This window comes from Molossus molossus, unplaced genomic scaffold, assembly GCF_014108415.1.
Source record: "Molossus molossus isolate mMolMol1 unplaced genomic scaffold, mMolMol1.p scaffold_m16_p_23, whole genome shotgun sequence".
NCBI lineage: Eukaryota > Metazoa > Chordata > Mammalia > Chiroptera > Molossidae > Molossus > Molossus molossus.
Window position 1 is genome coordinate 16248537 of NW_023425359.1, and position 26614 is coordinate 16275150.

General features: G+C 49.3%; 1 protein-coding gene and 1 non-coding gene across 2 annotated transcripts; one reads left to right on the plus strand and one right to left on the minus strand.

The window, feature by feature from the left end:
- Positions 1–20265, plus strand: HHIPL2 (HHIP like 2). Its single transcript, XM_036277770.1, has 10 exons — positions 1–372; positions 3873–4525; positions 5393–5536; positions 7753–8084; positions 8810–8936; positions 10426–10571; positions 14778–14859; positions 17937–18019; positions 18690–18928; positions 20140–20265. The coding sequence occupies exons 1-10, from the start codon at positions 52–54 to the stop codon at positions 20263–20265; spliced, it is 2253 nt and encodes a 750-aa protein (XP_036133663.1). The 5' UTR covers positions 1–51.
- Positions 20266–20930: 665 nt separating this feature from the next.
- TRNAT-UGU lies at positions 20931–21003 on the minus strand. The gene has a single exon. It is a non-coding gene; the product is annotated as a tRNA-Thr (tRNA).
- Positions 21004–26614: the final 5611 nt, after the last annotated feature.

A 26614-nucleotide genomic window follows, 5' to 3' on the forward strand; every position in this document is an offset into this window, starting at 1 on the left:
GGGGAAGCCAACCTGAGCAAACACAGCAGCCTGAGTGTTGCCGAGGCCAAAATGCTGAGGACAACCCTTCCCAGGGGTGGTCTGAGTTGGGAGGCCCCCTGGCTCCCAACCTCTTCTGGCACTTTCTGCCTCTGCCTCACGTTCTTGTTGGACCAGGTGGGCTTGCTGCAGGGGCACCCCCAGTGCCTGGACTACGGCCCCCCCTTCCAGCCCTCCCTGCACCTCGCGTTTTGCTCCGACTATGAGTCCCTCGGCTGCTGTGACCAGCGTAAGGACCAGCGCATCGCCGCTCGGTATGGGGACATCATGGACTACTTTGATGGGAAGGGCCGGGAGCTGTGCGGCGGTCACATTAAAGACATCCTCTGCCAGGTAGGCCCGAGTGTAAAAATAACCGAGGGAAGTGAGCCAGCCGGCTTGGAGAAGCACCCTCCAGCCCAGCAGACCGGGTGCTGGTCGGGTGGCTGGGACCCTGGGACCCTGGGACCCAGAGGCTCAGCTGCCTCACCGTGGAGCTTTGGGCTCTGGAGGCCCCTGGAGGCTGGGATGTGCCGAGGCTGGTTCCCCTGGTTTCCTGAAGCGCTCCCCGGGGTTCTGCTGCTCCGGTGCTGTTTCCCCCCGGGGAGAATGAGCCTGTGTCCTTCATGCGTTCAGTGCAGTGTCGTCTGGTCCTCCCACAGTGCTCCAGCTGGGCACAGTGCACACCTGTGGTGTCCGTGTGGTACCTGTGGGTGGGGGGCGGTGGCAGCTGCTGGGGTCCAGGCCTCACTGGGTCATGTGTGCCAGGGGCCTGGTGTGTGGGTGCTGGCGGCAGGGGTCGGGGGCTCTCCCCGCCTTTCCAGAGCTGACCTGGGCGCGCACCAGTGCTGAGGGCCAATGACTCAGAGGTTCTGCCTCTCCTGGCTCTCCAGCAGCCCAGAGCCACTTCCCTAGCCGGCATCTCCCATGCCAGGTGCAGGCTGCACACACCAGCTTAGTGGGAACAGGGGTTCAGGGGCTCAGGGGTTCAGGAGAGAGCCAGCTTGGGAGAGCTGATGGAAGAGGTTGCCGTGGGAAGAAGCGCTCCAACGACGGGCGGGGGCAGACACAGGAAATCCAGGCAGACCTCTGATCTGAGACCTTCCTGGGCATGTCAGCGTGACCACTGGGCTCCCGCTGCTGCGAGTCTGGAGAGCGTGGCCAGCTCCGTGCAGGGAGCGCGGCAGAGTCTGGCACGGAAGCCAGCCACCCGCGTGGCACCGCCTGGGGCTGTGCTCTCACCTCGGCACCACCCCCGGCTGCTTCCTGGAGAATTAACTCTGGGACAGCGTCTGGGCAGAAGCTGGGTGCTTGCTCTTAGGAGCAACTCAGAGGTTGTCAGGTTCCGAGAATTCTCTTGGTCAAAATGTCTCCTCCATCTCTCCCCTGCCCCTCCCCATTGGCTGGGAACTCAGGAGCCAAATTCCGAGCTCTCCTGCTTTAGGGATTTGAAGAATCAGAATAACCTACAGGCATCTGTTTATTTATTTATATATATTTTTAATCCTCACTCGAGGATATTTTTCTACTTATCTTCAGACAGAGCGGGAGGGAGAGAGGAAGGAAGAGAGAGAGAGAAACATTGACGTGAGAGAGACATATCGAGTGGCTGCCACCCACACGACCCCAACCAGGGCTGGGGACAAACTGCAACCGAGGTATGTGCCCTTAGCGGAATCCGAACCCGGGTCTCTCTGGTCCACGGGCCGACGCTCTAACCGCTGAGCAAAACCACCCAGGGCTCTAGGCGTCTATTTATTAAAAAACTGCAAAGAACTCTCCCTCTCTTCCCCCACACAGGTAGTGTGTTCCCAGCAATGACCGCAGGCAGCAGTTAGGACCCTCACTTTACTGATGAGGAATCAGGAGTGTCAAAGGACCAGGCCAAGGTCAAACAGCGGGGCATGAGTCTAGAGGTTCGGAAGCCAAGTCCCGTGCCTTAGATAACACCACTCCGAAGGGGAGTCCCAGCAGGTACTTAAGGTCTGCCCGGGGCGAGTGTAGGCTTCGTGGGGACAGAGGGGACAGAGCCGTTGTGTCTCCAGCAGCAGAGCAGTGCCTGGTGGCAGGGGGACCCCGCCTGGGCTCGGTTTTCTGAGAGAAATGATGTTACTGGGCTCATGCAGTAGCAGCAACTGGGCAGGCCCTGAGAGGCGTGTCATGGTGGTTGTCTTTCCACAGGCCCTCGGTTCACTGGCATTTCATCCCGATTTCTGTCTCCCCTTCCTCTTCTCCCTGCTCCCCAGGAGTGCGCAGTCGGTGAGATGAGCCTCATGCGGTCCGGTTTGCTTCCTACGCAGCTCTGACAAGTGCCTGAATCAGACCCCATGAATCCTGGGCTTTCTCCCTCCTTCCCGGCAACAGCCCTGGCTCTGCAGTCTGCAGTCAGGGTTGAACTACTAGAGAATGGGGAACGCAGATACACTGAGAAATGATGCTGGTCCCTTTGCTAAGAGATGAGACAACAGACAGTCCCGTGCTGGCCTCCTGGCTGGGAGCGATGTCTGTGATCAGGGGTTCAGGGCCAGAGGACTCCATACTTCTCAACAGCCCAATGACACCCTTTAGATGGGCCTTGTTTACTTTCCTATTCAGTTGCCTCTGCCTTCCGTCACTACTGGGAGTTGGTGGTCTACCCTCAATATTCTATTTATTTCTTACAAGTTACTCTAGTTTAGGGAGGTCTGAGTAGCAGGTGCTCATTCATTCGGGCAAGCTGTCCTTGTATGTTTGTGGAAAGAGAGATCATATGTCCCTATAGCCACAATCAGATTTATATTCATTAAGCAGTTAAATATTTTTATCTTTTTTTTTTTTTTATCCTCACCCGAGGACATTTTTCGATATTTTGTTCAGATAGAGTGAGAGGGAGAGAGAGAGAGAGAAACATCGACGTGAGAGTGACACATCAAGTGGTTGCCACCCACACGACCCAACCAGGGCTAGGGACAAACTGCAACCAAGGTACGTGCCCTTAGCGGGAACCGAACCCGGGTCTCTCTGGACCGCAGGCCAACACTCTAACCACTGAGCCAAACCGGCCAGGGCAAGCAGTTAAATATTTTTAATAAATGATGAAATGACTAGACATCTGGTCTCTGGGAGCAATAGATCAATCATGTGTCCATTTCGATCATTTTATTTTTAAACTATAAAATATTTCAGACGTGTGGAAAAGTGCTGAAAATGAAATAATTGATACTATGTAGTCAACACTCAAGATTGAACAAATGTGAAACTTTTGCCATGTTGCTTCAGATTCGTATAAAGAAGTCAAATCTTACAGATATAGCATTTATGATAAAGGGAAAGATGGAGAACTTTGGTACTATTTCTTTAAAAAAAAAATGTATTGTCCAGCAGGTGTGGCTTAGTGGCTGGGCATCGACCCATGTACCAGTAGGTTGCTGGTTTGATTCCCAGTCAAGACACATGCCCAGGTTGTGGGCCAAATCCCCAGTGAGGAGCATGCAGGAGGCGGCCGATCAATGTTCTCTCTCATCGATGTTTCTATCTCTCTCTCTCCCTCTCCCTTCCTCTCTCTCTAAAAAAAAAAAAGGTAAAAACAATTTTAAAAAATGTATCACTTAATAAAACTTTATGTGTCAAGAACTAAGTTAAGATGCGGGAGCTGTATAGTGACTAAGGCGATTTATCCCCCCTTTCCGCCTTCCTGGAGGGTCGACTGCATGGAGAATTTGGGCCCCAGGGAACAGCTTCACCAGTCGTTGGTCATAGAAACTCCAGCCTCCTGATTCTTCCCTAGACCGTTTCCCCTCTGCTAGCTCCCACATTGGGACCAGCGCACCACGGGCAGCCTGACACGTGGGCGCTGAGCTTTCTGTCCTTTCTAGGAATGCTCACCGTACGCGGCCCATCTCTATGATGCGGAGAACCCTCAGACGCCCCGCAGGAGCCTTCCCGGCCTCTGCTCGGACTACTGCTCCGCCTTTCACTCTGACTGCCCCTCGGCCATCTCCCTGCTGACCAACAACCGTCGCCTCCCGGGGTCCCGTGCGAAAGACGGCGCCCACTTCTGCCGTGCCCTTAGCCTTCCTGACCGGGACTATTGCTTCCCTAATGTCCTGAGGAATGACCATCTCAACCGCAACCTGGGTGTGGTGGCCGAGGACCAGCAGGGCTGCCTGCAGCTCTGCGTGACCGAGGTGGCCAACGGGCTGAGGAACCCCGTCTCCATGGTCCATGCTGCGGACGGCACCCATCGCTTCTTTGTGGCTGAGCAGGTGGGGGTGGTGTGGGTCTATCTGCCTGATGGGAGTCGCCTGGAGCAACCCTTCCTGGACCTCAGGAGCATCGTGTTGACCACTCCATGGATTGGGGACGAGAGAGGCTTCCTGGGGATGGCTTTTCATCCCAAGTTCCGCCGGAATCGCAAGTTCTACATTTATTATTCATGCCTGGGCAAGAAGAAGGCAGAAAAGATCCGGATTAGTCAGATGAAAGTTTCTCAGGCTGATCCCAACAAAGCTGACCCGGTGTCAGAAAGGTGAGCCATACCTGTGAGCATCTGCGAACTGTGTTCTAAGATCATGCACTCAGTCCTCTGAGGTGATATGGGGGAACTTTCTTGGTTTTAGGGCCACTAGCTTGTAATGTTGACCAAGGAGTCATTGTTGATGAATGAGGCCTGCCCAAGTTAGACTCTAGAGTCAAGGGTCTTCATGGGGTATCGCCATCACCTTGTAGCTGCCCAATTAGAACTGTGCTTGCCTGACTTTGTAGAAGGTAAGCAAAGGCCAGAATGGTTTGACAAATAAGCACAGATAATATCAACATACATAAAATAGTCTCTGGTTGTGATGTGGCCATTAGATCCCAGGCTATTTGCCTTGAATGTGGGAATCCTCGTCCTCACAGGAAGCTCGCTGATGACGCAGAGAAGAAGGGTCAGTTCTAACTGACCCTGAGCTCATGCTCTTTCCATTCTACCATCCTGCCTTTTACCCTTCTTTCTGCCTTGTCTCTCTTGTACTGTACAGGCAGGTTGGGGGAATGAAAAGAGCATGGAGAACTGGTAGACTAATGGATAGACTAACCCTGTGCGGATGCTCAAAGGAAGGGATTTGAGGGTTCTGGTAGAGCAGAGAGTAAGGCCAAACCTCAGAAAAGGATGGTGGTTACCTCGGCTGTGTCTACTTCTCATGAAGTCATGATATAAAAGAAAAATGATGCATGAAGGAGTCATACTAAGATGCAAGGGGTGTCTCAGAGCCCCAGAGCTACCTGCTCTGTGATCCTTGGAAACTCTGAAGCAGGTCTTGGCTGGTTTGGATCAGTTATTTCTGAGTATCTCAAGAGGCCACAAATTGAGCTTACATTAAAGCCTAATGGATGGTTTCTTTTTTCCTTCCAGGGTTATCATGGAGATAGAGGAACCAGCCTCGAATCATAATGGTGGACAACTTCTTTTTGGTCTGGATGGCTATCTGTACATATTCACCGGGGATGGAGGACAGGCTGGGGATCCCTTTGGCAAATTTGGAAATGCTCAGAACAAGTAAGCTGGATGGAGGCTGAGCCTCTGGGGCAATGTTTTACGGAGAAGGAACCTCCAGAGGGTCAAACCCAAACCACTTACTGCAAGAGGTATTTCTCTCTGTTGAGGCAAGTGGGAGGGACATTTGGCTTTCTGTCCAGTACATTTCAGGCATAGTGCATGTTGGTAATTAATATTATGGATGTCAGTGTAATTTTCAGAGCACTTTGTAGAGACGAATTCAGAATGTTGAATGTATATTATCAGAACATTATTTGCACACTAAGATCTGACCATCCAATTCAACTCAGCTCAGCAATATTATTGAGCACTGAGTTCCAGGCACTGTGCAAGGCCCTGGAGACACGTGACAGGTCAGTTCATAAGAGCTACGTATATTGGGTGCCCACTGTGCCCAGGTGCTGTCTAAATACCTTGTGTTTGTTCGAGAATGTAATTCTAACGACCCACAAGGCCAAACCTTAGAATAGTGCCTGGCACAAGGGAGTCACTCATCAACACTCACAGAACGAAGGAGTCCTGTGGAGTGTAGGTATCATGACAGCATTTACAACAAGACAGTAGAGGCAGAGAAGAGTGAAGTAGCTTGTCCAAGGTCACGCTGAGGCAGAACCAGAATTTGAACTCAGACAACGAGGCTGCACTACCTGCACAAGGGTCACATGATCCTCGGGCCCTTCCCACCCAGCAAGCACTTGGTCCCCGCCACCCCTCAGCACAGCAATATTGCGGCTGGTAATTAAGAGTCAACATTTGTAAAATGCCTGCTGTACTCTGTGCTGTATCACCATAACTCATGCCACCCTTCCATCACAACCACGTCGCGAGGTAGTGCGATTCTCCCCTGCTTTACAAGTGAGGAAACTGAGGCCCAGAGACCAGTCATTGGCAGAGCTTGTGAAACCTCTGTTCTTTCTGCTGATCACATTGCTCTGTGAGGAAGAACAGCAGCAGCACATTCGAAAAATTCACAGTATTAGCCCAGCTGGTGTGGCTCAGTGGATTGAGCGTGGTCCCATGGGCTCGATCCCCAGTAGGGGGCGTGCAGGAGGCAGTCAATCCGTGTTCCTCACATGGATGTTTCTATGTCTCTCCCTTTCTCTCTAAAAAAAATCAATAAAGCACTTAAAAAATAAAATAAAACGTTCTGGCCTATTTAAAAAATAAATAAATAAAAATTCACAATATTAGACCAAACCTGAGAGAAACCATTTCATTGTAAATAAAATTTGCTCAGGGTCCTGTGGACCAGAACTACCTCTAATTTTTGCCTAGTGGTTCACTGAGCCAAAAGTCAGGAAGTCTTAATATCGTGTGTGTGCGTATGTGTGTGTGTGTGTGTGTGTGTGTGTGTGTATCTGTATCTATATCTATATCTATATCTATATCTATATCTATATCTATATCTATATCTATATCTATATCGAGACTCATGTCTCCCCTTGTGATTTTTAGCAGTTGTTGGCCATTGACTATTACTAGCAGGCCTTCCTTGGCTGTCTCCTCTGGTCCTGTGCCATTGTATTATTTATTTAATTTAATTTCATTTTTTATTTTATTTTTATCCTTACCTGAGGACATTTTTCCATTTTTGTTCAGGTAGAGTAGTAGGGAGAGAGAGGAAGAGAGAGAGAGAGAGAGAAACATTGACATGAAAGGGACACATCGAGTGGCTGCCTCCCATCTTGACTGGGTACGAATCGCAACCGAGGTACGTGCCCTTGCCCTGAATCGAACCCGTGACTCATTGGTCCGTGGGCCGATGCTCTAACCGCTGGGCCAAACCGGCCAGGGCTCATTTTTTACTGTATTGCTCCAGTTTGTTTTTGGATACAAGTGTCCAGTACAACACGGTTAGTTACAGGGACAGTGCCATACAGCAGCCTGTACCTGCTCCTCTTGCCTGCAGACAGCCACCAGCTACATGACAAGATGCTCTACGGCACTGGTCGTCAGGGAAATGCAAGTCAAAACCACAAGGAGTTTCCACCTCACCCCTGCTATTTAAAAAAACAAACAAACAAAAACCAAACAAACAAGTGTTGGCAAGACGTGGGGACCTTGGAACCTCTGTGCACTCTTGGTGGGACTGCAGACTGGTGCAGCTGGAGTGGAAGCCACGGAGGTCCCTCAGACACGCAGCAGACCCAGCCCACGACCAGCAATCCACCCTGTGTGTTTATGCTGTGCCTACTTCTCGGCCCTCTGTCTTCCAGAAGTTCCCTGCTGGGAAAAGTGCTAAGGATCGACGTGAACGGGGCCGGCCCCGACGGCAGGCGGTACCGGGTGCCCCTGGACAATCCGTTTGTCTCTGAGCCAGGGGCCCACCCCGCCGTCTATGCCTATGGGATCAGGAACGTATGGCGCTGTGCCGTGGACCGAGGCGACCCCGTCACGCACCGGGGCCGGGGCCGGATATTCTGTGGGGACGTGGGACAGAACCGGTTTGAGGAAGTCAACGTCATTGTGAAAGGCGGGAACTATGGCTGGAGAGCGAGGGAAGGCTTTGAGTGTTACGACAGGAAACTCTGTCACAATGCTTCTCTGGGTAAGTAAGGCTTTCTGGATGACTTCCCGGAGGAGGTGGGGTGGGGCATACAACCTGGGGGTGTCTTGCCCTGTGGGTCCCCGAAATGTCTTTGTGTCTCGGGAATCGATGTGTCTACCTAATCAGTTAGAATCTTGGGTGGACTCCGGGAGCAGGATAGACCGAGGAATCTCTCTTTTAAATAAGTACCCCACGCGGTTTTAGGCACACTGTTTTGGGAACCACTGGCAGAGAAGAATGGGGGGCTGTGCGTTATTTATTTCCCAGTCGGGACAGCCCACTGAAATGCCATCCCTCTGTGATCAGTCACTAGCACCAGCCCCAAACGTCGGTCATCAACGCGTGCTCCCGAGGTTTGCACGCTGTCTCCCCTGCTTAGTGTGTTTGGCCCTGTAAGTCACAGAGCATCCAGACAGGCCCTCGCAGTGTTTCTAAACCCCCAAACCCGAGTATCCGCCAGGTCACCCTCAGGGAAAAACAGGCTGTGGATTCCAGGTCCCTGCCTCGCGGGTGGGGGTTGTCGGCTCCCTCCCTGCCTGCAGAGGCTGGGCCAATGGGACCCTCGTGGAGAAAGATGAACATGATTCTCTGGGTTGCTGGTCATACCGAAGACCAAGAATAAAACGTTCTCAGTCAGGCAACTACATTGAAAGGCCCCCTTCTTCCGGCTCGAAGCTCCCGAGTTTTAGCTGTGACGCTCACTTTCTTTTCCTGGTCCGGGACAGATGACATCCTGCCAATCTATGCTTATGGCCATGCTGTGGGGAAGTCAGTCACCGGAGGCTACGTCTACCGTGGGTGCGAATCTCCAAATCTCAATGGCCTCTACATCTTTGGGGACTTCATGAGTGGGTAAGGACGGGTGGATGCTTCCTCACTCTCTTTTTATTTTAACATTTTTATGAACAAGTAAGCTAGGTGGAGGCTGAACCTCCATCTCTGTCTTTTCGACTCAAGGAGCCTGCCCAGCTCTGCCCACGTTTCCCCTCCCTGTGGTGGAAACAGCAGAGCAAGCTGGGCATTGTGGGCTCACCTTGTCTGTCTCCCATCTCTTTTTTTTTATCCTCACCCGAGGACACTTTTGCATTTATCTTCAGATAGAGTGGGAAGGAGAGAGAGAAGAAGAGAGAGAGAGAAACATCCATGTGAGACGAGTGGCTGCCACCCACACGACCCCAACCAGGGCCGGGGACAAACTGCAACCGAGGTACGTGCCCTTAGCGGTAACCGAACCCAGGACTCTCTGGTCCGCGGGCCAATGCTCTAACCACTGAGCAAAACCGGCCAGGGCCTCCAGTGTCTTTTAAACCATTGTCCTATTTTGTCTAGGTTTTTGTCTGTTTAAGGTGAGAGGGTAAATCGGGTCCCTGTTACTCTGTCTTAGCTAGACAGGATGTGAATATTTTCATGGTGCAATTCTTGGTTACAGAGATGGGGTTGAGTTAATTGATCAGGTCCTTTATCACTTGTTATGTCTTTGGGATTTCATTGTTCTTTATGTTTTTTACCATAACCCCTGCCTCCCACTTCAGCCCTGTACATACCTCTTGGTTAATATGCAGTGATTCTTTTTTTTTTTTTTTGGTACATGCTCCTAGCGGGAATCAAACCCAGGACTCTCTGGTCCGCAGGCCAATGCTCCAACCGCTGAGCCAAACTGGCCCGGGCTTCGATTCTTAATTGAAGCATGTGCATTAGAATTGCCTGGGATTGAGTATCTCTGTTTTCATACAACTTTTCAGGGGACACCTCTGGTTTACCCAACTTCCTTTCCCTTTGCTTCTAATACCCGCCTTTAATTCAGATACATGATGAGGCATATAAAACAGCTATCTCCTATTATATAGAAGTAGTAATAATAATTATTATAGCTGCTGGTTTTTGAGCCTCACTATATGTCATTTGTATATTTGACATACAGTCTCCCATCTCTTACATATATATTTATGTATATTATCTAATTTAATCTTCTCGGCTCTCACCTGTGGCAAATTCTGTTTTCATTCCCCATTTTACAGATGAGAAAACTAAGGCTTAGAAATGTTGAGCAACTAGCCAAACATCACACAACTAATAGAAATTAAGCTAGTCTTTGGTAGCAGTGCCCTGTTCACAGGGCACCAAACTCTTTTATGCTAGAAAACGAACTTCCCATCTAGGGCAAGTAGGTGACTGAAGTACCTGTGAGGCAGCTTTTGGATCTTTGGGAGAAGCTAGTGACTGATCTCCTGTGGGACACCCCTGTCTTGGTACTTAAGGGTCCTCTGATTCCGGGGTGAAAATTATCCTGCAGGGTGGAAAATATGGATTTCTAAAATATAAGGTTTTATCTTCCATCTAGTCGACTTATGGCTTTGCAGGAAGATGGAAAAACCAAGAAATGGAAGAAACAGGATATTTGCCTGGGAAACACTGAGCCTTGTGCCTTTCCAGGGCTGATCAGCTCCTATAGCAAGTTCATCATCTCCTTCGCCGAAGACGAAGCAGGTAATAAGTGCACAGGCCCGTCTTATTTCTGCTTCTCGGGACTGAGACAGTCACAGGCATGTGACCTGAACGTTTATCAACGATCATGATTATTACTATCATTGTTTTTTTTTATCCTCACCCGAGGACATTTTTCCATTTTTTGTACAGATAGAGTGGGAGGGAGAGAGAGAAACATCGATGTGAAAGGGACACATCGAGTGGCTGCCACCGCGCGACCAACCAGGGCCGGGGACAAACTGCAACCGAAGTACGTGCCCTTAGCGGGAACCGAACCCGGGTCTCTCCGGACCGCAGGCCGATGCTCTAACCGCTGAGCCAAACCGGCCAGGGCACTATCGTTGTTTTAAAGTTAAATAGCAGTGGTCACTTCCCCTATGTTCACCGTCATTTAGTCACCTTTTATAATGCACCGGAGGCTGTTCTATGCCTTTACATTTTTTATGTGATTTAGTCATCACCATGCCCGATGTAAGTATTATGCTCACTTCACTAATGAGGAAACGTTGACTGTGCCAACCTGCCCCTTCTTGGGTGAGCTGTGCTCACTGCACAGACCAAGTCAAGGTCTACACTTCGGTCTCGCCAAGGGAGTTGCTTGTGATCCTTCCTCCCCGGTTTTGTTCGGATCCGCAGTGACAGGCACGTGGACAATGCCAGCAGTGAGCAGACCAATGGACCGGGGGGTGGGGGGGTGGGGGAGGGTTGTCCTGTGGGTGTCGCCTGGGACAGAGACCCTCTGATGATCCGCCACTGGCCGGGCTGGACTCTTTCCTGACCCTGCAAGAGTTTGTGGGACAGCTGCTGAGAGTGATCAAGGGACAGTTTGTTTCCTGAGAGATCAGAGAAAAGGGTAGACAGCTAGGTAGGAGGCGACTCACTAGACTAATTAGGCGTAAATTAAAGGCATGAGCAAAGCAAGGCATGTGTGCATATATACGAGAGAGAGAGAGAAAGAGAGAGATTCCTGTCTAATGAGTTCCCCAAATTTTGTAACCAGAAAATGTTTATTTTAAATTTCAGCTTTCTAGAAGTTACATTTTTGCACAATAACACTTTACTTGGCGCCGGATCTGGCCATGCTGAGAGGGGAGGAGGAGAATGAAATGCTCTCTGGGGTCTCTTCCAGACCTAGGAGTCTCTGCAAGGGCCAAGCAGGCCCTGCGATGTCCTGAGCACGGGCTCTCGCACCGCGAGCCGTGGGCGGCTGGCAGGCCCCCGCTGAGTGGGACGAGAGAAGTCCAGCCAGCTCCCGGCCCTCTCGGCTCGCCTATGAATAGATAGTTGGAGGTGGGTATTTTGGGAGAGCAGGGCATATTGGAAAAGCCTACATGAGTTCCAAATTGGAAGTCCAAACATATAAAAACGGAGAGAAGCCACAGGCTGGCAGGCTGATGTTCAGAGGGAAGTGGGTGACATGAAGTCACAGCCTGGGGGGTCCTCTCCTCTGCTGCAGTCCTTCCTGGAGGCCGGCGCCCCCTGGAGGCCAGCGCCCCACCCAGGGACCCTGGACTTCTGTCTTCCATGACTCACTCCTTCCCAGGAGGCCGCAGGAACCCCGGCTTTGGCAGTTTGGTTTGTGCCTGCAGACCGCTCGCGGGAGAAAACAGGCAGTTTGAACACCGGTCAGTGCAGTTGGCAGCCAAAATGCGGTGTCCTTGGCAGAATCTGTGGCGTGGACGTGCCAGGCTATTCCCAAGCGGGACTTGGCCCACGGGCCACCCTGCGGCGGGGTGGCTGGTCCTGAAGCAGATGATGCTCTCCCAGTGTGTGCACACGGAGTGGTTCAGGGTCTCTGCTCCTGCCATAGGCTGCCCCACTTATAGACATACTTAGATCTGAGTATTATTTTATCACCAGTCATCAGCTTTAGGTTCAGTCATTTTTATTTTTATTTTTTATCCTCACCCAAGGACAGTTTTGCATTTATCTTCAGATAGAGCAGGAGGGAGAGAGGGGGGAAGAGAGAGAGAAACATTGATGTGAGAGAGACACATCAACTGGTCACCACCCACATGACCCCAGCCAGGGCCGGGGACAAACTGCGACTGAGGTACGTGCCCTTAGCGGGAACTGAACCCGGGTCTCTCTGGCCCACAGGCTGATGCTCTAACTGTGGAATGAACAGCCTCAGAGGGTGTGGCAGGCATGGGACTGCCCGCTGCTGGGTCCCCGTGGGCAGCATCTCTGAGTGTCAGTAACTGAAGCCCATTCCCGCGAGGGCTGGTCGAAGTAACAACGCTCGCGGTGAATTCCCGTTGCATGCATTTTGTTTCACGTGGCATACTCTCTAGCTTTTCGGGCTTGTTTTTTGTTTTGCCCTAAAATATATTTTTAAAAATGTTGGTTGGATATTACCGATGAAATTCACTTCTATCTTTGTTTTCTCCTGAAAACACAATGGCATGTTTGGGACAGATAATTTTCATGAACCGTAGTCACATGTAAGTATTTGCAGTAAAGCAGGGTTTTCAGTTCTCCTTGTAGACCAGGAATTCTTTGGGTGGTTGGAGGGGCCCCAGCATGAGGGTGACCTGTGTACATGAGATGCCTGGTGGACACCTTGTTTATCTAACTGTAGAATCACCTGGAAGGGTGCTCGGGTTTCCAGTCAGCGGGCAAACTGGCCCTAGGGCACGGTGTGTCCTGACTCCACGGACCCCTTCCCAGGGAAGGTGACAGACTGTTGGGACACAAAACCAGTTTCCCAGGCAGCTGCTACTGTGCGTGGGACTCTGCAAAGGCCGGACGCCCTCCCTCAGCACAGGACTAACGTGGGCCACTGTTCGCCACCAGTTCAAGGAAAGAAGACTTTTCCTCCCAATTTTTATTATTTTTGTTACAGATGTTTCTCCTTTCCCCCCCTAAACACCCTCCTCCTCATCCTGCTCCCCCACCCCCCAGCACTGTTGTCTATGTCCACTGGTTATGCATACATGCATATAAGTTCTTTGGTTCATCTCAACCATCCCCCCCGCACCCCTACTCTGAGGTTTGTCAGTCTGAACCCTACTCCTTTCTGTGTCTCTGGGTCTATTTCATTCAGAGGCCCACCTTGTTCATTATATTCTCAAATAACTGAGATCATGTGGTACTTGTCTTTCTCCGATTGGCTTATTTCGCTGAGCACAGTGCTCTCGAGGGCTCTCCATGCTGTCCCGAAGGATAAGGGGTCTTTGAAAGAGGACTTCTGATAACCCAGAGCTGCCTAGAGCTCTCGGCTTCCCCAGTTCCCACTTGGTGGAGAGGAGGCTGTGTGAGGCACACAAGGGTGCCCGCTACAGTCAGTGGATGACACGCTGGGCCAGGCCCACGACACGTTTGTCCCAGCACAGCCGGGAGGAGCAGGGCCGTGGGGAAGTGAGAGTAACCGCCGACCCCTGAACTCTTTCTAAGTAACTCCTGCCAACCAGGGGTGCTGTTATCCCTGTTTGACAAGGGAATAAGTTAGGCGAGGGTGACAGAGGTTGAGAGGTTGCCCAGGACAACGCAGCTGTCCTGGTGTTACCGGAACTCACACCCGGGCTCCTCTGCCTGTGAAGTCAGGCTCCGAAACCCTCCGCTGCATTGTCCCTACAGGTCACTGCAGGACGAGGTGGCCCTGGTCGTCTCTCTCTGGGGCACACTGTCAGGAGTTCAAGCCGGAGGCAGTGGGAGGTGTAAGGGCTTCTTCTAGAGGAGACAAGGGGATGATGGATGGAGGTGATTTCTGTGAGTGTGGCGGAGACCGAGAGGAGGCTGGGGACAGGGCGGGGCACAGGACAGCAGAAACCCAAGACTGGAGAAGGTGGAAATCGGGGGAAGCGTGAGGCAGGGTCTGGGGGGAACTCATGGCCTAAAGCAGAGGGGACATACAGTGACAGTGACTGGCCCTCAGCCTGGGATCCCCTACTTCAGGGTTTCACCGAGAATCCTGATCAACTGGGAAGAGGTGGGGAAGGAAGTGGAGATGCACTGAGGTAGAGTTCCGAGAGCAGAGATGATAAAGGAAGAAGCTCGTTTGGCTCCATGAACGTGAACAGAAACGTAGCTCTGCTAGGACACACTGAGCGAGTCTTTGGGGGCTGTCAGTTAGGATTCCTGCATCCCTCCCTGGGGCTCCCCTCACGGCAGGACCGTCACCCACGCTGAGGGGTTCTGTGTGCCCAGCTCTGTGACTCGGCCCCGCCTCCTGCCCTGCGACTGACGCCTGTCCTGTCTTCCCAGGGGAGCTCTACTTCCTGGCCACCTCCTACCCAAGTGCCTACGCACCACACGGATCTATTTACAAATTTGTCGACCCGTCAAGGTGAGATTTGGTCCTATTTTCTTCTCAGGCACATTTCCATCGGTCCTTATCTCCGTGGCAGGTCATAAAAGGAGTCTTCACTCCCCAGGAATTACCAGAATCACTGCGGAAGCAGTCTATGCTCCAGATGGAACAGCTTGGCCACGCGAAGTAAGGCAGCGGTTCTCGGAATCCTGGACTGTGTGGGTCTCTCTGCGGCTGGGAGTGAGAAGCATGAGCCTTTGCAGGATGACTAGTCTAGACCTGTGGCTCCTGTTTCGTTTTTGTTGTAATCTGCTTCTAGAAATGTCTGCCTGGGATCATCTGACAATGGGTATTTACCTGAGTATGGACTGCTGCCCTATCCCCCTGGGTTTGGTCAAGGTGGCCAAGGTCTTTGGTGAATATTTTCAACTCTCAGGTTTCCTAGTGCCTGGCCCTGCCCCTTGCTGGAATTCCCTGGCAGTATTTCCTCACTTGGTGGACGGGATGTTGCTTCTTCTGCTTCTTTGCCCACCTCTCTCAGAGGCTAACCCACCAACCTCCAACAGACCAGGCAAAGGCTGTAAAACAGCTTCCCATTTGTGGGGTTGTTGAGTGTGTTGTCTGTACCTGGCAGGCACTGGATTTACCCCGGGATTCTTGGCCGAAGCCAGAAAGTCTCCCCATGAATCAGCTTGGAGACAGACCCGCAGAGAAAAACCTCCCTATGAGGCTTACATGACCCACGTCAGGGGTGGCTGCAGAAGACACCTGGCAAATGGACCCGGAGCCAGGACCAGCTCATCGCTGTCTGGCAGCGGGGCCCCCAGCTGTGACGTCCTCAGGAGTTCCTGGAAGAGGCTCCGTCCCCGAGGCTGTGCCTGGGCCCTCCTGATAGCGAGGTGGCCGGGGGTGAATTCGGTGCTGGGCTTGTCCACAACGAATCCGCCGCGTGCCTGGTTCCTGTGCTCAGGGGACGGGTCTTTAAACAAATTGTTTTTCTTTTTGATTTTTAGTGGAAGAGAGAGGGAGAGAGAGATTGAAACATTGATGAGAAAGAACATCAATTGGCATCCCTGCATGCCCCCCGCTGGGAATTGGCCCACAACCTGGGCACGTGTCCTGACCAGGAATCGAACTGGTGACCTCTTGGTGCATGGGTCCGCTGAGCCACATCGGCTGGGCCAAACCAAGGTCTGTGAAGTGCTTCTGGCTGCTGATCATGCCTGGTGGGAAGTTCTACTCTTTCTAGTAATAAGTTTCTTGTGTGAATCCCTTTTTCCTTTCCTTTGTGAGTTTCCTGACTTGGTTGGGGGGTAATTTAGCTCCCCTCTATTGCAAGAGCAGCCATGATGAGAGGTCCATCGCGAAGCAACTGCTCCACACCGATGACACCCTTACTCATCCACCTTTCTCTCAGGTTGACGTTCGTTGAGTTGTTACTGCGTCCCAGGCACTCAATTAATGCAGACAGAATCCCAGTGAGCCAAGCTAACACCCTTGATCTACAGCGACTGAGCCTAGTTCAATTAAATCGCTTGCCTGAGGTACAGCTAGTGAGCGGGGGCCGAGGACAGGAACTCGGTTTTCTTTGTGGATCAGTCATTTCCACACTACCCATTCACTTTGGTTATAATTACGTGGAATTGTAGTCTTTTTAATAGCTTCTGCAGCATGGATGCCGATTCTGTTCTGCTTACTCATTCAGCCTGTCTCTGCCTGAAGGCCCCATCCCAGCATTCTGAGGGCAGTTGATGAATTCATGTGTCCATTTCCCCCTCCTTCCGTCTTTGCCTCCCGTACTTCTTTTAGAATCATAGAGCCAGAGCCTGGGTGTGAATCTTGGCTTTGCCACCGACTAGCTGTGTGCCTCTGTTTCTCCTCTGCACAAGAGGATAATAGCACCTCCTACCTTATAAGATTACTGTGAGGATTCAGTGAGTTATGTTTATAAAGCATTAGTCCAGTGCCTAAGCACTAAATAAGTATTTGTTGTAATTAAAGTGACTTCCTTTTCTCACCGGGGATGGGGATGACAGCAAGAGGTCAGATAAGAGGTGAGATGGAGCGAGGCAGAGGAGGCAGCATGGGGACTGGCGGGCAAGTCCCAGCTGTGCTCTGACTAGCGGGCCTGCTGCTGGTCTCCGGGTTCCTTTCGTTTCAGGAGATGCACCCAGGGGACAGCAGTTCAAAAATGAGTATCCTAGTAGGCAGAGAGCTGGCATTATTTAAGGGACTGTGCCACAAGTTCTTGAAGGGGACAAACTGCAACTGAGGTACATGCCCTTAGTGGGAACCGAACCCGGGTCTCTCTGGACCGCAGGCCGACGCTCTAACCGCTGAGCCAAACCGGCCAGGGCGAAGGTATTTTCTTTAAAGGGAACCATTACCACCACCATCATCACCATCATCACCGTCACCACCACCACCATTATCATCGCTATCATCACCCCCGTCACTATCACCACCATCATCACTATCACCACTGTCATCATCATCACTACCATCATCACCATCATCATCATCACCGTCATCACTACCATCACCATCACCACTACTACCACCATCATCATCATCACCATCACCACCATCACCATCTCCATCATCATCACCATCATCATCATCATCACCATCATCTATGGAGCACTTGTTATGTGCTTGGCACTGTTCCAAGTGTTTTCCTTTTTAAATTCTCATTTTAAAAAATTAAAAAAATGACTTATCAATCACTCATGGTGTGCCAAGTACACAGCTCATTTAATCCTCACCACCCTCCTGCAAGGATAGGTACTATTACCTTTTTATAGATGTGGGAATTTAGACTTAGCAAGGTTTACTTGCCTGTGGTCCCCACGGTTTGAACCAGTTCTCTCTGTCGCCATCCTGCACCCCTAACCGTCTCACGATGCTGCCTTCCAAGGGTCTGTGGTGTCCTTGGGATGCCCACGACCTTCCTCCTCTCTGAGTTTATCACCTATTTCCGACTACTTCTATCCCATCCCCATAGACAAGAGAGCGCTGAACCCAGTTCTTGCGAATGTGTACCTTCCAGTGAGCTTGATTTTCTAGTCCCATCTTCAGAGTCCTGTGTCCTTATTTTTTCTTTCTGTTTTCAGGCGAGCACCCCCAGGCAAGTGCAAATACAAGCCAGTGCCGGTGAAAACCACGAGTAAGCGGGTCCAGTTCAGGCCACTCGCCAGTGAGTCTGTCCTTGTCTTTGACTTAGGCCTTGTCTCAGACACAGCAATCCCGCTGGGTGGGAGGTCTTACTTTCTTACCTGTGGCTGGCCCTATGATTGAGGGTTGCAACTTGTGGCTCCTTTATGCATCATCTCTGCATCCCAGAGGGAGTGGGGTTAACACCTTCTCCTGTGGCTTGTTATCCTCCATTCATTCATTTACTCACTCACTCACTCGCTCATGAATTCATTCATTCATTTGGCTTCATTCATTTAGCACTCCTTTGTGGCAGGCACTGTGCTAATCCCTGGGGGTAGAGCAGTAAACCTGACCCCTAGGAGTTCAGAGTGGAAAGGAAGGGGGGGGGGGTAGTGCAGGCAAATAAAGAAATAAACACAGCACCGAGGGCCCCTAGGGAGAGGACCGCTTCCTTGGGGCAGCGTGGGGAATCAGGAAAGACTTGGAGGGACACTATTTTAAGGGGACTATTCCAGAGCCATGTGTCATTGGAGTGACCCTATTAAAGAATATATTTAGATCAAGGCCAGTGAAGGAACTTAAAAATATTAATTTCAAAAGAATGTATATTAAAGAACCCCCAGGCAGGCATATGCCTCCTGGGTAGTGCTCTTCTTAGAGCTACTTTTGCAGGACTTAACTTTCTCACTAAATAAATGCTTGTTTCCCAGAGACGGTCTTGGACTTGCTAAAGGAGCAAATCGAGAAGGCTGCTGGGAAGTTATCCAATGTCACTTCAGCTTCCCGTCCAGGCCTGGCCTCATCTCAGAAAGGGTCCTCCGAGAAACTGGCTTCTCCCACCAGAAGCAGGAAGCGCGTTCGAGGACCTGATACAGAGAAGGGAGCCCAAGTGCGGTCCGCAGGCCCCCAGGGGAAGGGGACGAGGAGCCGGAAGGCCCGCAGTGCTGGGGTGAACCAGTCAGCACAGTGGGGGCCAGCTGGAAGGAGCGACCCTTCGCCTTTACCGTCAAGGTGCTCGACCAAGGGACCAGAGAGGGGAGGACCACTTCCCCACGCAGAACCTGCTGCTGCTAAACTGGGACTTCAGACACATGGGAGCAGGGGTGGGGACGGCGGGGGTGGGCGGGGTCGGTGGGGGTTGTGGAGGGTGTGATTGCCTTCCCAGAGAATCTTGCTATCTGAACAGTGCTTACTGTCTGCTTCTGGGGGAGACCAAATCCCACCTTGCCACCTGCTGTCATGGGCCCTAGTCTGCAAACCTGCTTGGAATGGCACTACACGTCCTATTTTGTTTTGTAAACGCCTATGACCTAAGGAAATAAATCGACACGTGCTCAAATTGACACATCTCTCTCCATCTTCCCAATGTTTGGCGTTAGCCTAAGAACCATATTTCACTCTCGCCACATCTCAGGTCTGAGAGGGGGCCTGTGACGGGTTACCAGGACAGCCTCTCTAAAATGGTCACCTCCTCTGCAGGTTCAGAGTAGTCTTGGTACTAGGATATTCAAGGATCTGAAATGGCTTTGCAAACAGACATTCAATGTCAGGGAAGTGCTGACCGCATGTGACGATTATGGATTTCTTTCTCGCCTCAGTGGGAACACTTCACCATCACAGCAGATGCCCTGACCACAGAAAGGCAAAATAACCAAGTATGAGTGTTTCTCAGAGCTAAAAATCTTGCAAGCCGAGACAGACATTGCATCACTCCCAAAACTAACTCAATTTAAGAAATACGTTCTCCTTCTCTTTGTGGAGTTTAAAATCATGTTGAGGAGATACTTTCACTTCAACCAATGCCACGCTTATGGTGCACCAGGCACAGTACTGGCTTTGGGCGCCAGAGGCCTCTGCCTACCAGTGTACCAGGTTCAAAATGAACTTGAACTCAAAGGTCACGGGGCTCGGGCTCCCTAAACCTGCCCCACCCAACAGAAACACGAGAGCTGCCAATGGGAGCCACACATGTAATTTAAAATTTTCCAGTAGCCACATTAAAAAAATAGGTAAAACTAATGTAATTATGCATTTCATTTAATACACTGTATCCACCACATTAATATTCCAACAGAGGATCACATTTAAGAATTACCCATGGGGTAGCTGACGTTCTCTCTGGGGCTGGGTTTTCTGGGTCCGGTGTGTACTCGGTCTCAGTCCGGGCTGGCCCCACGCGGCCAGTCGCTGTTACAGACAGTCCCGTATCCTGCCCCAGCCCCGGGACGCGGGCACGACATCGCGGGTGGGGACATTCCCGCGCTCAGAAGGCGCTCGCGGCTGTAGAACTCGGGGGGACACAACGTCAATGGCTGAGACGCCGGCTTCCCCGCGGCCGGGCTGCCCGTGTGCGGACTCCCCCTCCCCCGGGAGCCGGGCAGGACCTGGGATCCAGGCTGGGTCCCGAGGCCCGCACTGCCACGTGGCGGCCACAGCGCCGGCTTCCTTCCGGGCCACGCTGGCCACGCACTCGCCCGCCGCGGGGGAGCGAGGGGGTCGGGGGAGCGAGGGGGCCTGGGCCGCAGCGCCACCTGCCGGCCGCGCGGCCGCACTGCAGGCGCAGCGAGTCCTGGGCGCCCGCCCGCGCTGGGGTTCCCGGTGCCGGCCCGCGCGCGGCTCTCGGCGGCCGGTCCAGGGCGCTGCGGACGGGCCGGCGGAGCCTCGCGCCCCCGTTCCCAGGGCCCGGCCCGCAGGTGGCGGGGCGCCGGGGGCGCCGAGGATGGCGTTTCGGTTTCTTTTCCCTGCTCTTTGTTGCGGCCCAGGATTCCCTCCTCCGCCCGCGGCACATCTAAAGCACAGGGAGGATGCCCCTCCTTTGCATTTCGGGAGGAGGAACTTTCCGTCTCGCCAGATAACGTTTGCAGAGACGGCTAACATGTTGGAATCTCTGCTCCTATTTACGAAGGATAATCGGGAGGAGGGAAAAAAAAAAAAAAAAAAAAAGCCGACAGAGGCCCCAGCGAGGATCGAACTCGCGACCCCTGGTTTACAAGACCAGTGCTCTAACCACTGAGCTATGGAGCCCACTTGTTACCTGGGACACTGTAATTCAAGGACATTGGAAGCAGCCTCGTTTTCAGCTGGCAGCTGTGGGAATAACGGGCTCTGCATCCCATATCAATAATGATTGTTGAAAAGACTGAACTGCCAGGGAAAAATATCTACAACATGAGAAGCAGAAAACAACAACAACAAAAAAAAACTCAGAATCTTATGGTTAGGATCACAAAACACTGACTCACATCTAAGGTAAGTTATGGCTGCAGACAAAGGCTGGAAGGGAGAAAGCAAAAATGACGTGCGATGCTTTTGTGTCTTAGAAAAGCCTCCGACGTACTGTGTCTATGGCGCTTGTATCAAGTTTAGTACTTGTAGGGAAGTTATGGGGGTGTCTTTGGTTCTCATACATTAAATGAGTTACTGGTTATGGGTGAGTTCATTGATTCAACATATTCTTATGAGTACTCATGTATTGCCAGACCTTGGAGAGAGTAAGTGAAGCTTTTAAAAAAATGATTAGAATCACAAAACTATGCCTCATTCCCTTTTGCCTAATGAACTGTTGACCAAAGGAATGAAGTTATGGTCGCAGCTGATCCATTACTGCGTGAAGGAGAGGACGAAGACGATCAGGTGCCCCCAGTGGTCCTCAGGCCTCTCTGCTTCACCTCCTTAAAGCGGCTGCTCACATTCACTTTCTCAAGGAGACCTTTCTGGACACCCCCTCCCCACCCCCATTTAAAGCTACGCCATCCTCCTTATCCCCTCCCGTTGGTCCCATTCTGCTTAATCCTTTTCCTGCTAGATAATGGGCTTATTATTTTTATTATTCTTTTCTGTCTCTTCCTGTTCGGATGTCAGCTCTTTGAGGCCAGGGGTGTTTGTTTTATTCCCCGCTGTATTCTCAGCACCTAGGACAGTGTGTGGCACATAGAAGGTGCTCAATAAATGCTGAATGAATGACATCGATGATGTCATCCTGCTGCTTTATAAACCCAAATGCAAATTCACGGGTGGAAGTGGCAGCAGTCAGTGGCTTCGGGAAACACAGAGCATGTGTCTGTTCGGGTACAGGAGATTCAAAATGAACACGATGTGTGTAATCTTGGCCCTCCAGGTACCATTTAGGGTTAGAGAGGAGGGGTCAACACCCAACACCATGTTCTTGGTGTTCAGTGAAGCTGGCCACTTAGTGCAGGAGTCTGAGTTTATCCCATTGCCCCTGGGGGGTGGGTGGGGAGGCCAGAAGGAACCCAGGATACAGGAGGGGCTCAGAACCTGGGATGCTGGGGTCAGGGGTTCTGGTCCCAGCTGACCCTCTCCTACCATTTGCCTGGATCTTTGGTGGGAGGAACTGTAGCATCCTCTAGAATGACTCATGGCACACAGCCCTTCTTATCACCCCAGAGGGGCACATGTGTCCCACAGGAAGTGGGTGGTGATCATCTGACCTCCTGGGGGGCACCTTATGTGGGTCCAGTGGAATACATCCACTTATTGAAATCAGTAATAAAATGCACCTCCTGGATTTTGGTTCCGTTTTATACCAAATAGCCCTTACATGATGTTTTTTAAAAATTTATTTTTTACATTCCCATTTCCACACCCCCTCCCCTTTGGCAACCATCAGCTTGCTCTCTGTATTTCTGAGTCTGCTTCTGTTTTGTTTTCTTTGCTTATTATTATTATTATGATTTTAGATTCCACATATAAGTGAGATCATATGATATTTGTCTTTCTCTGACTTATTGCATTTAGCATAATAGTCTCTAGGTTCATTCATGTTGTTACAGATGGCAAGATTTCCCTCTTTTTCACTGCTGAATAATAGTCCATTGCATATACCATGTCTTCTTTATCCGTTCATCTACTGTTGGACATCTAGGTGCTTTCATATCTTGGCCATTACTAGCAATGTTGCAGTGAACATAGGGGTACATATATCTTTTCGAATTAGTGTTTTTGTTTTCTTTGGATAAATACTCAGAAGTGAGATTGCTGGATTGTATAGCAGCTTTATTTTTAATTTTTTGAGGAATCTTTGTACTGTTTTCCATAGTGACTGCACTAATTTAAATTCCCATCAGCAGTGCACAAGGGTTCCCTTCTCTCTACATCCTCACCAGTACTTGTTATTTGTTGGTTTATTGATGATAGCCTTTCTGTAAGGCGTGAGGTGATATCTCATTGTGGTTTTAATTTGCATTTCTCTGGTGATGATTGATGTTGAGCATTGTTTCATATCTCTGTTGGTCATCTGTATGTCCTCTTGGGAGAAATGTGTATTCAGGTCCTCTGCTCATTTTTAAATTGGACATCTTTTATGTTAAGTTGTATAAGTCTCATATATTTTGGATATTAACCCCTTATTGGATGTATCATTTGTAAATATCTTCTCACATTCAATAAGTTTTCTTTTTGGTGTGTTGATGGTTTCTTTTGCTGTGCAAAAACTGTTTAGTTTGTTGTGGTCTCATTTGTTTATTTTTCTTTTGTTTTTCTTGCTTGAGGAGATAGATCAGAAAAGATATTGTGGTGCCCAAGAGTTCACTTCCTATGTTTTCTTCTAAAAGTTTTATGGTTTCAGGTCTAAAATTTAATTGTTTAATTAATTTTGGGTTTATTTTTGTATATGGTATAAGAAAGTGGTCCAGTGTTGTGTTTTTGGCATGTATCTATCCAGTTTTGCCAGCACCATTTATGGAAGAAACTGTCTTTACCCCATTGCATATATCCTTGCCTCCGTTGTCATATATTAATAGACCATATAAGTGAGGATTTATTTCTAGGCTCTCTGTTCTATCCCACTGACCTATATATTTGCTTTTATGCCAGTACCATACTATTTTGATTATTGTAGCTTTGTAGAATAGTTTGGTATCAAGGAGTGCTGTAACCTCCCACTTTGTTCTTTCATGGTTCTATAAATTTTAAACTTAATTATTCCAATTCTGAGAAGAATGCTATTGGTCTTTTAATGAGGATTGCATTGAATCTGTATATTAATTTAGGCAGTAAAATTTTTTTTTTCTTTATTGACTTTTAGAGAGAGAGGAAGGGAGAAAGAGCAAGAGATAAAAACATTGATGAGAGGGAACATCAGTTGGCTGCCTCCTGCATGCCCCCCACTGGGGATTGGGCCCATGACCTGGGCACGTGCCCTAACTGGGAATCAAGCTGGTGACCTCCTGGTGCATGGATCGACACTCAGCCACTGAGCCACACCAGTCGGGCTACACTTCCATTTTTTTTTTTTATCTTGTTTAATTACTTTCTTTAATGTTTTTTAGTTTTCAGAGTACAGGTCTTTCATCTCTTTGGTTAAATTTATTTCCAGGTATTTTATACTTTTTAATGTAATCATAAATGGTATTTTTAAAAATTTTCTTTTCTGATCATTCATTATTGGTATATAGAAACACAAAACATTTCTGTGTTTTGACTCTGTATCCTGCAACTTTACCAAAGTAATTTATTAGTTCTAATAGATATATAATATCATGTCATCTGCAAATAATGAGAGTTTTATTTCTTCCTTTATGATTTGGAGGCCTTTTATTTCTTTGTCTTGTCCTATAGCTATTGCTAGGACTTCCAGTACTACGCTGAATGAAAGTAGTGAGAGTAGGCATCCTTGTCTTGTTCCTGATCTTAGAGAGAAGACTTTTCGGTTTTCATCATTGAGTATGATGTTAACTGGGTTTTTCATACATGGCCTTTATTATGTTGAGATATGTTTTTTTATATCCACTTTGTTGAGAGTTTTTATCACAAGAGGATGCTGAATTTTGTCAGATGCTCTTTCTGTCTATTGAGATGGTCATATGGTTTTTATCCTTTATTTTATTAATATGAAGTATCATATTCATCCTTGTATTCCTGAGATGAGTCCCACTTGGTCATAGTATATACTCCTTTGAATGTATTGTTAACTCTGGTTTGCTGATATTTTGTTGATAATTTTTGTATTAATTCTTTGTGAATGTTTGACAGAATTCACCTGGGAAGCCATCTGGTTCTGGGCTTTTATTTCTTGGGAATTTTTTGATGCCTGCTTCAATTTCATTGCAAGTAACTGATCTGTTTAGATTTTGTGTTTCTTCCTGGTTTAGTCTTAGTAAGTTATATCTTTGTAAAAATTTATCCATTTCTTGTAGATTGTCAAATTTGTTGGCATGTAATTGTTCATTGTATTCTTTAATGATTGTTTGTATTTCTGTGGTGTTAGTTGTAACTTCTCTTCATTTATGATTTTACTTATATGGGCTCTCTTTTTTTCTCAATGAGTTTAACTAAAGGCTTATATATACTCTTCATCTTTTCCAAGAACCAGCTCTTAGTTTTATCAATCTTTCCTATTCTTTTAATTTCCACTTTGTTTATTTCTGTTCTGTTTACTTTGAGTTTTGTTTATTATTCTTTTTCTCGTTCGTTTAGGTACAGAGTTACATTGAATATTTGGGATTTTTTTGTTTGTTTCTTGAAGTAGGCCTGCATAGCTATGAACTTTCTCCTCTTAGAAATGCTTTTGCTGCATCCCATAAGTTTTGAAAAGTTGTATTTTTATTTTCATTTGTTTCAAGATAGTTTTTGATTTTCTGTTTGATTTCTTCTTTGATCCTCATTGGCTCTTTAGTAGCATGTTGTTTAATCTGCACATATTCACACTTTTCCCAGTTTTCTTTCTGTAGTTGATTTCTAGTTTCATGCCATTGTGATAGAAAAAGACGCTTGATGTGGTTTCAGTCTTTTAGAACTTACTGAGGCTTGTTTTGTGACCTAATATTGATCTATCCTGGAGAATGTTCCATGTACACTTGAAAAAAATGTGTATTTTTGAGTTTTGGGATTAAGTCTCTAAGTTGATCTCGTTTAATGTGGACTTGGTTTTGAAGGCCAGGCACAGGGAATTGTGAGTGTGGGCATCTCGGTTCCTCATCTGTAAAATGTGAGTGATGAGGAGGAGGATGAGGATGATGATAACAGTAATACCATCATCAGCCGTGGGTACTTGGGAAGAATAAATGCAATGTTGCGTATAAATACTTCACATAGACCCTGGCATCTAGGGAACACTTTATGTAAATTACTTAAAAAATTTCTTTTCTTATTGATTTTTAGAGAGAGAGAGAGAGAGAGAAACATCAATGAGCGAGAACATCAATTGGCCTCCTGCATGCCCCCCACTGGGGATCGGGCCCACAACCTGGGAATGTGTCCTGACCGGGAATCGAACTGGTGACCTCTTGGTGCAGGGGTCGACACTCAACCACCGAGCCACACCAATATGAGTTACTTTTATCACTAGTTGTACCTAAAAGCAACTGTGTGAAGCCCTCCCAGTGCAGGAGGGCGGCTCCAGGGAGGGGGGTGGTAGGAGGCAGCAGGCGGGATGAAGACCAGGGCCTTGAAGTGCCCAAAGACTCGTTTCTGTGGCCAGAGCTCCTTCCAGACACCGGCCGAGTGAGACATCACCACTCTGCTCCGGGAGCTCTGAGTCATACTCAGAAAGGAGAGCTTTTCTCACCTCCGGCAAGACCTCGGGTTACAATGAACCTCATGAAAGTCCGACAGGGCCAGCGCTCAACCAGGCCAGGAAGAGGATAGGCTTTCAGGACTCAGCTGTCCCCTGTCA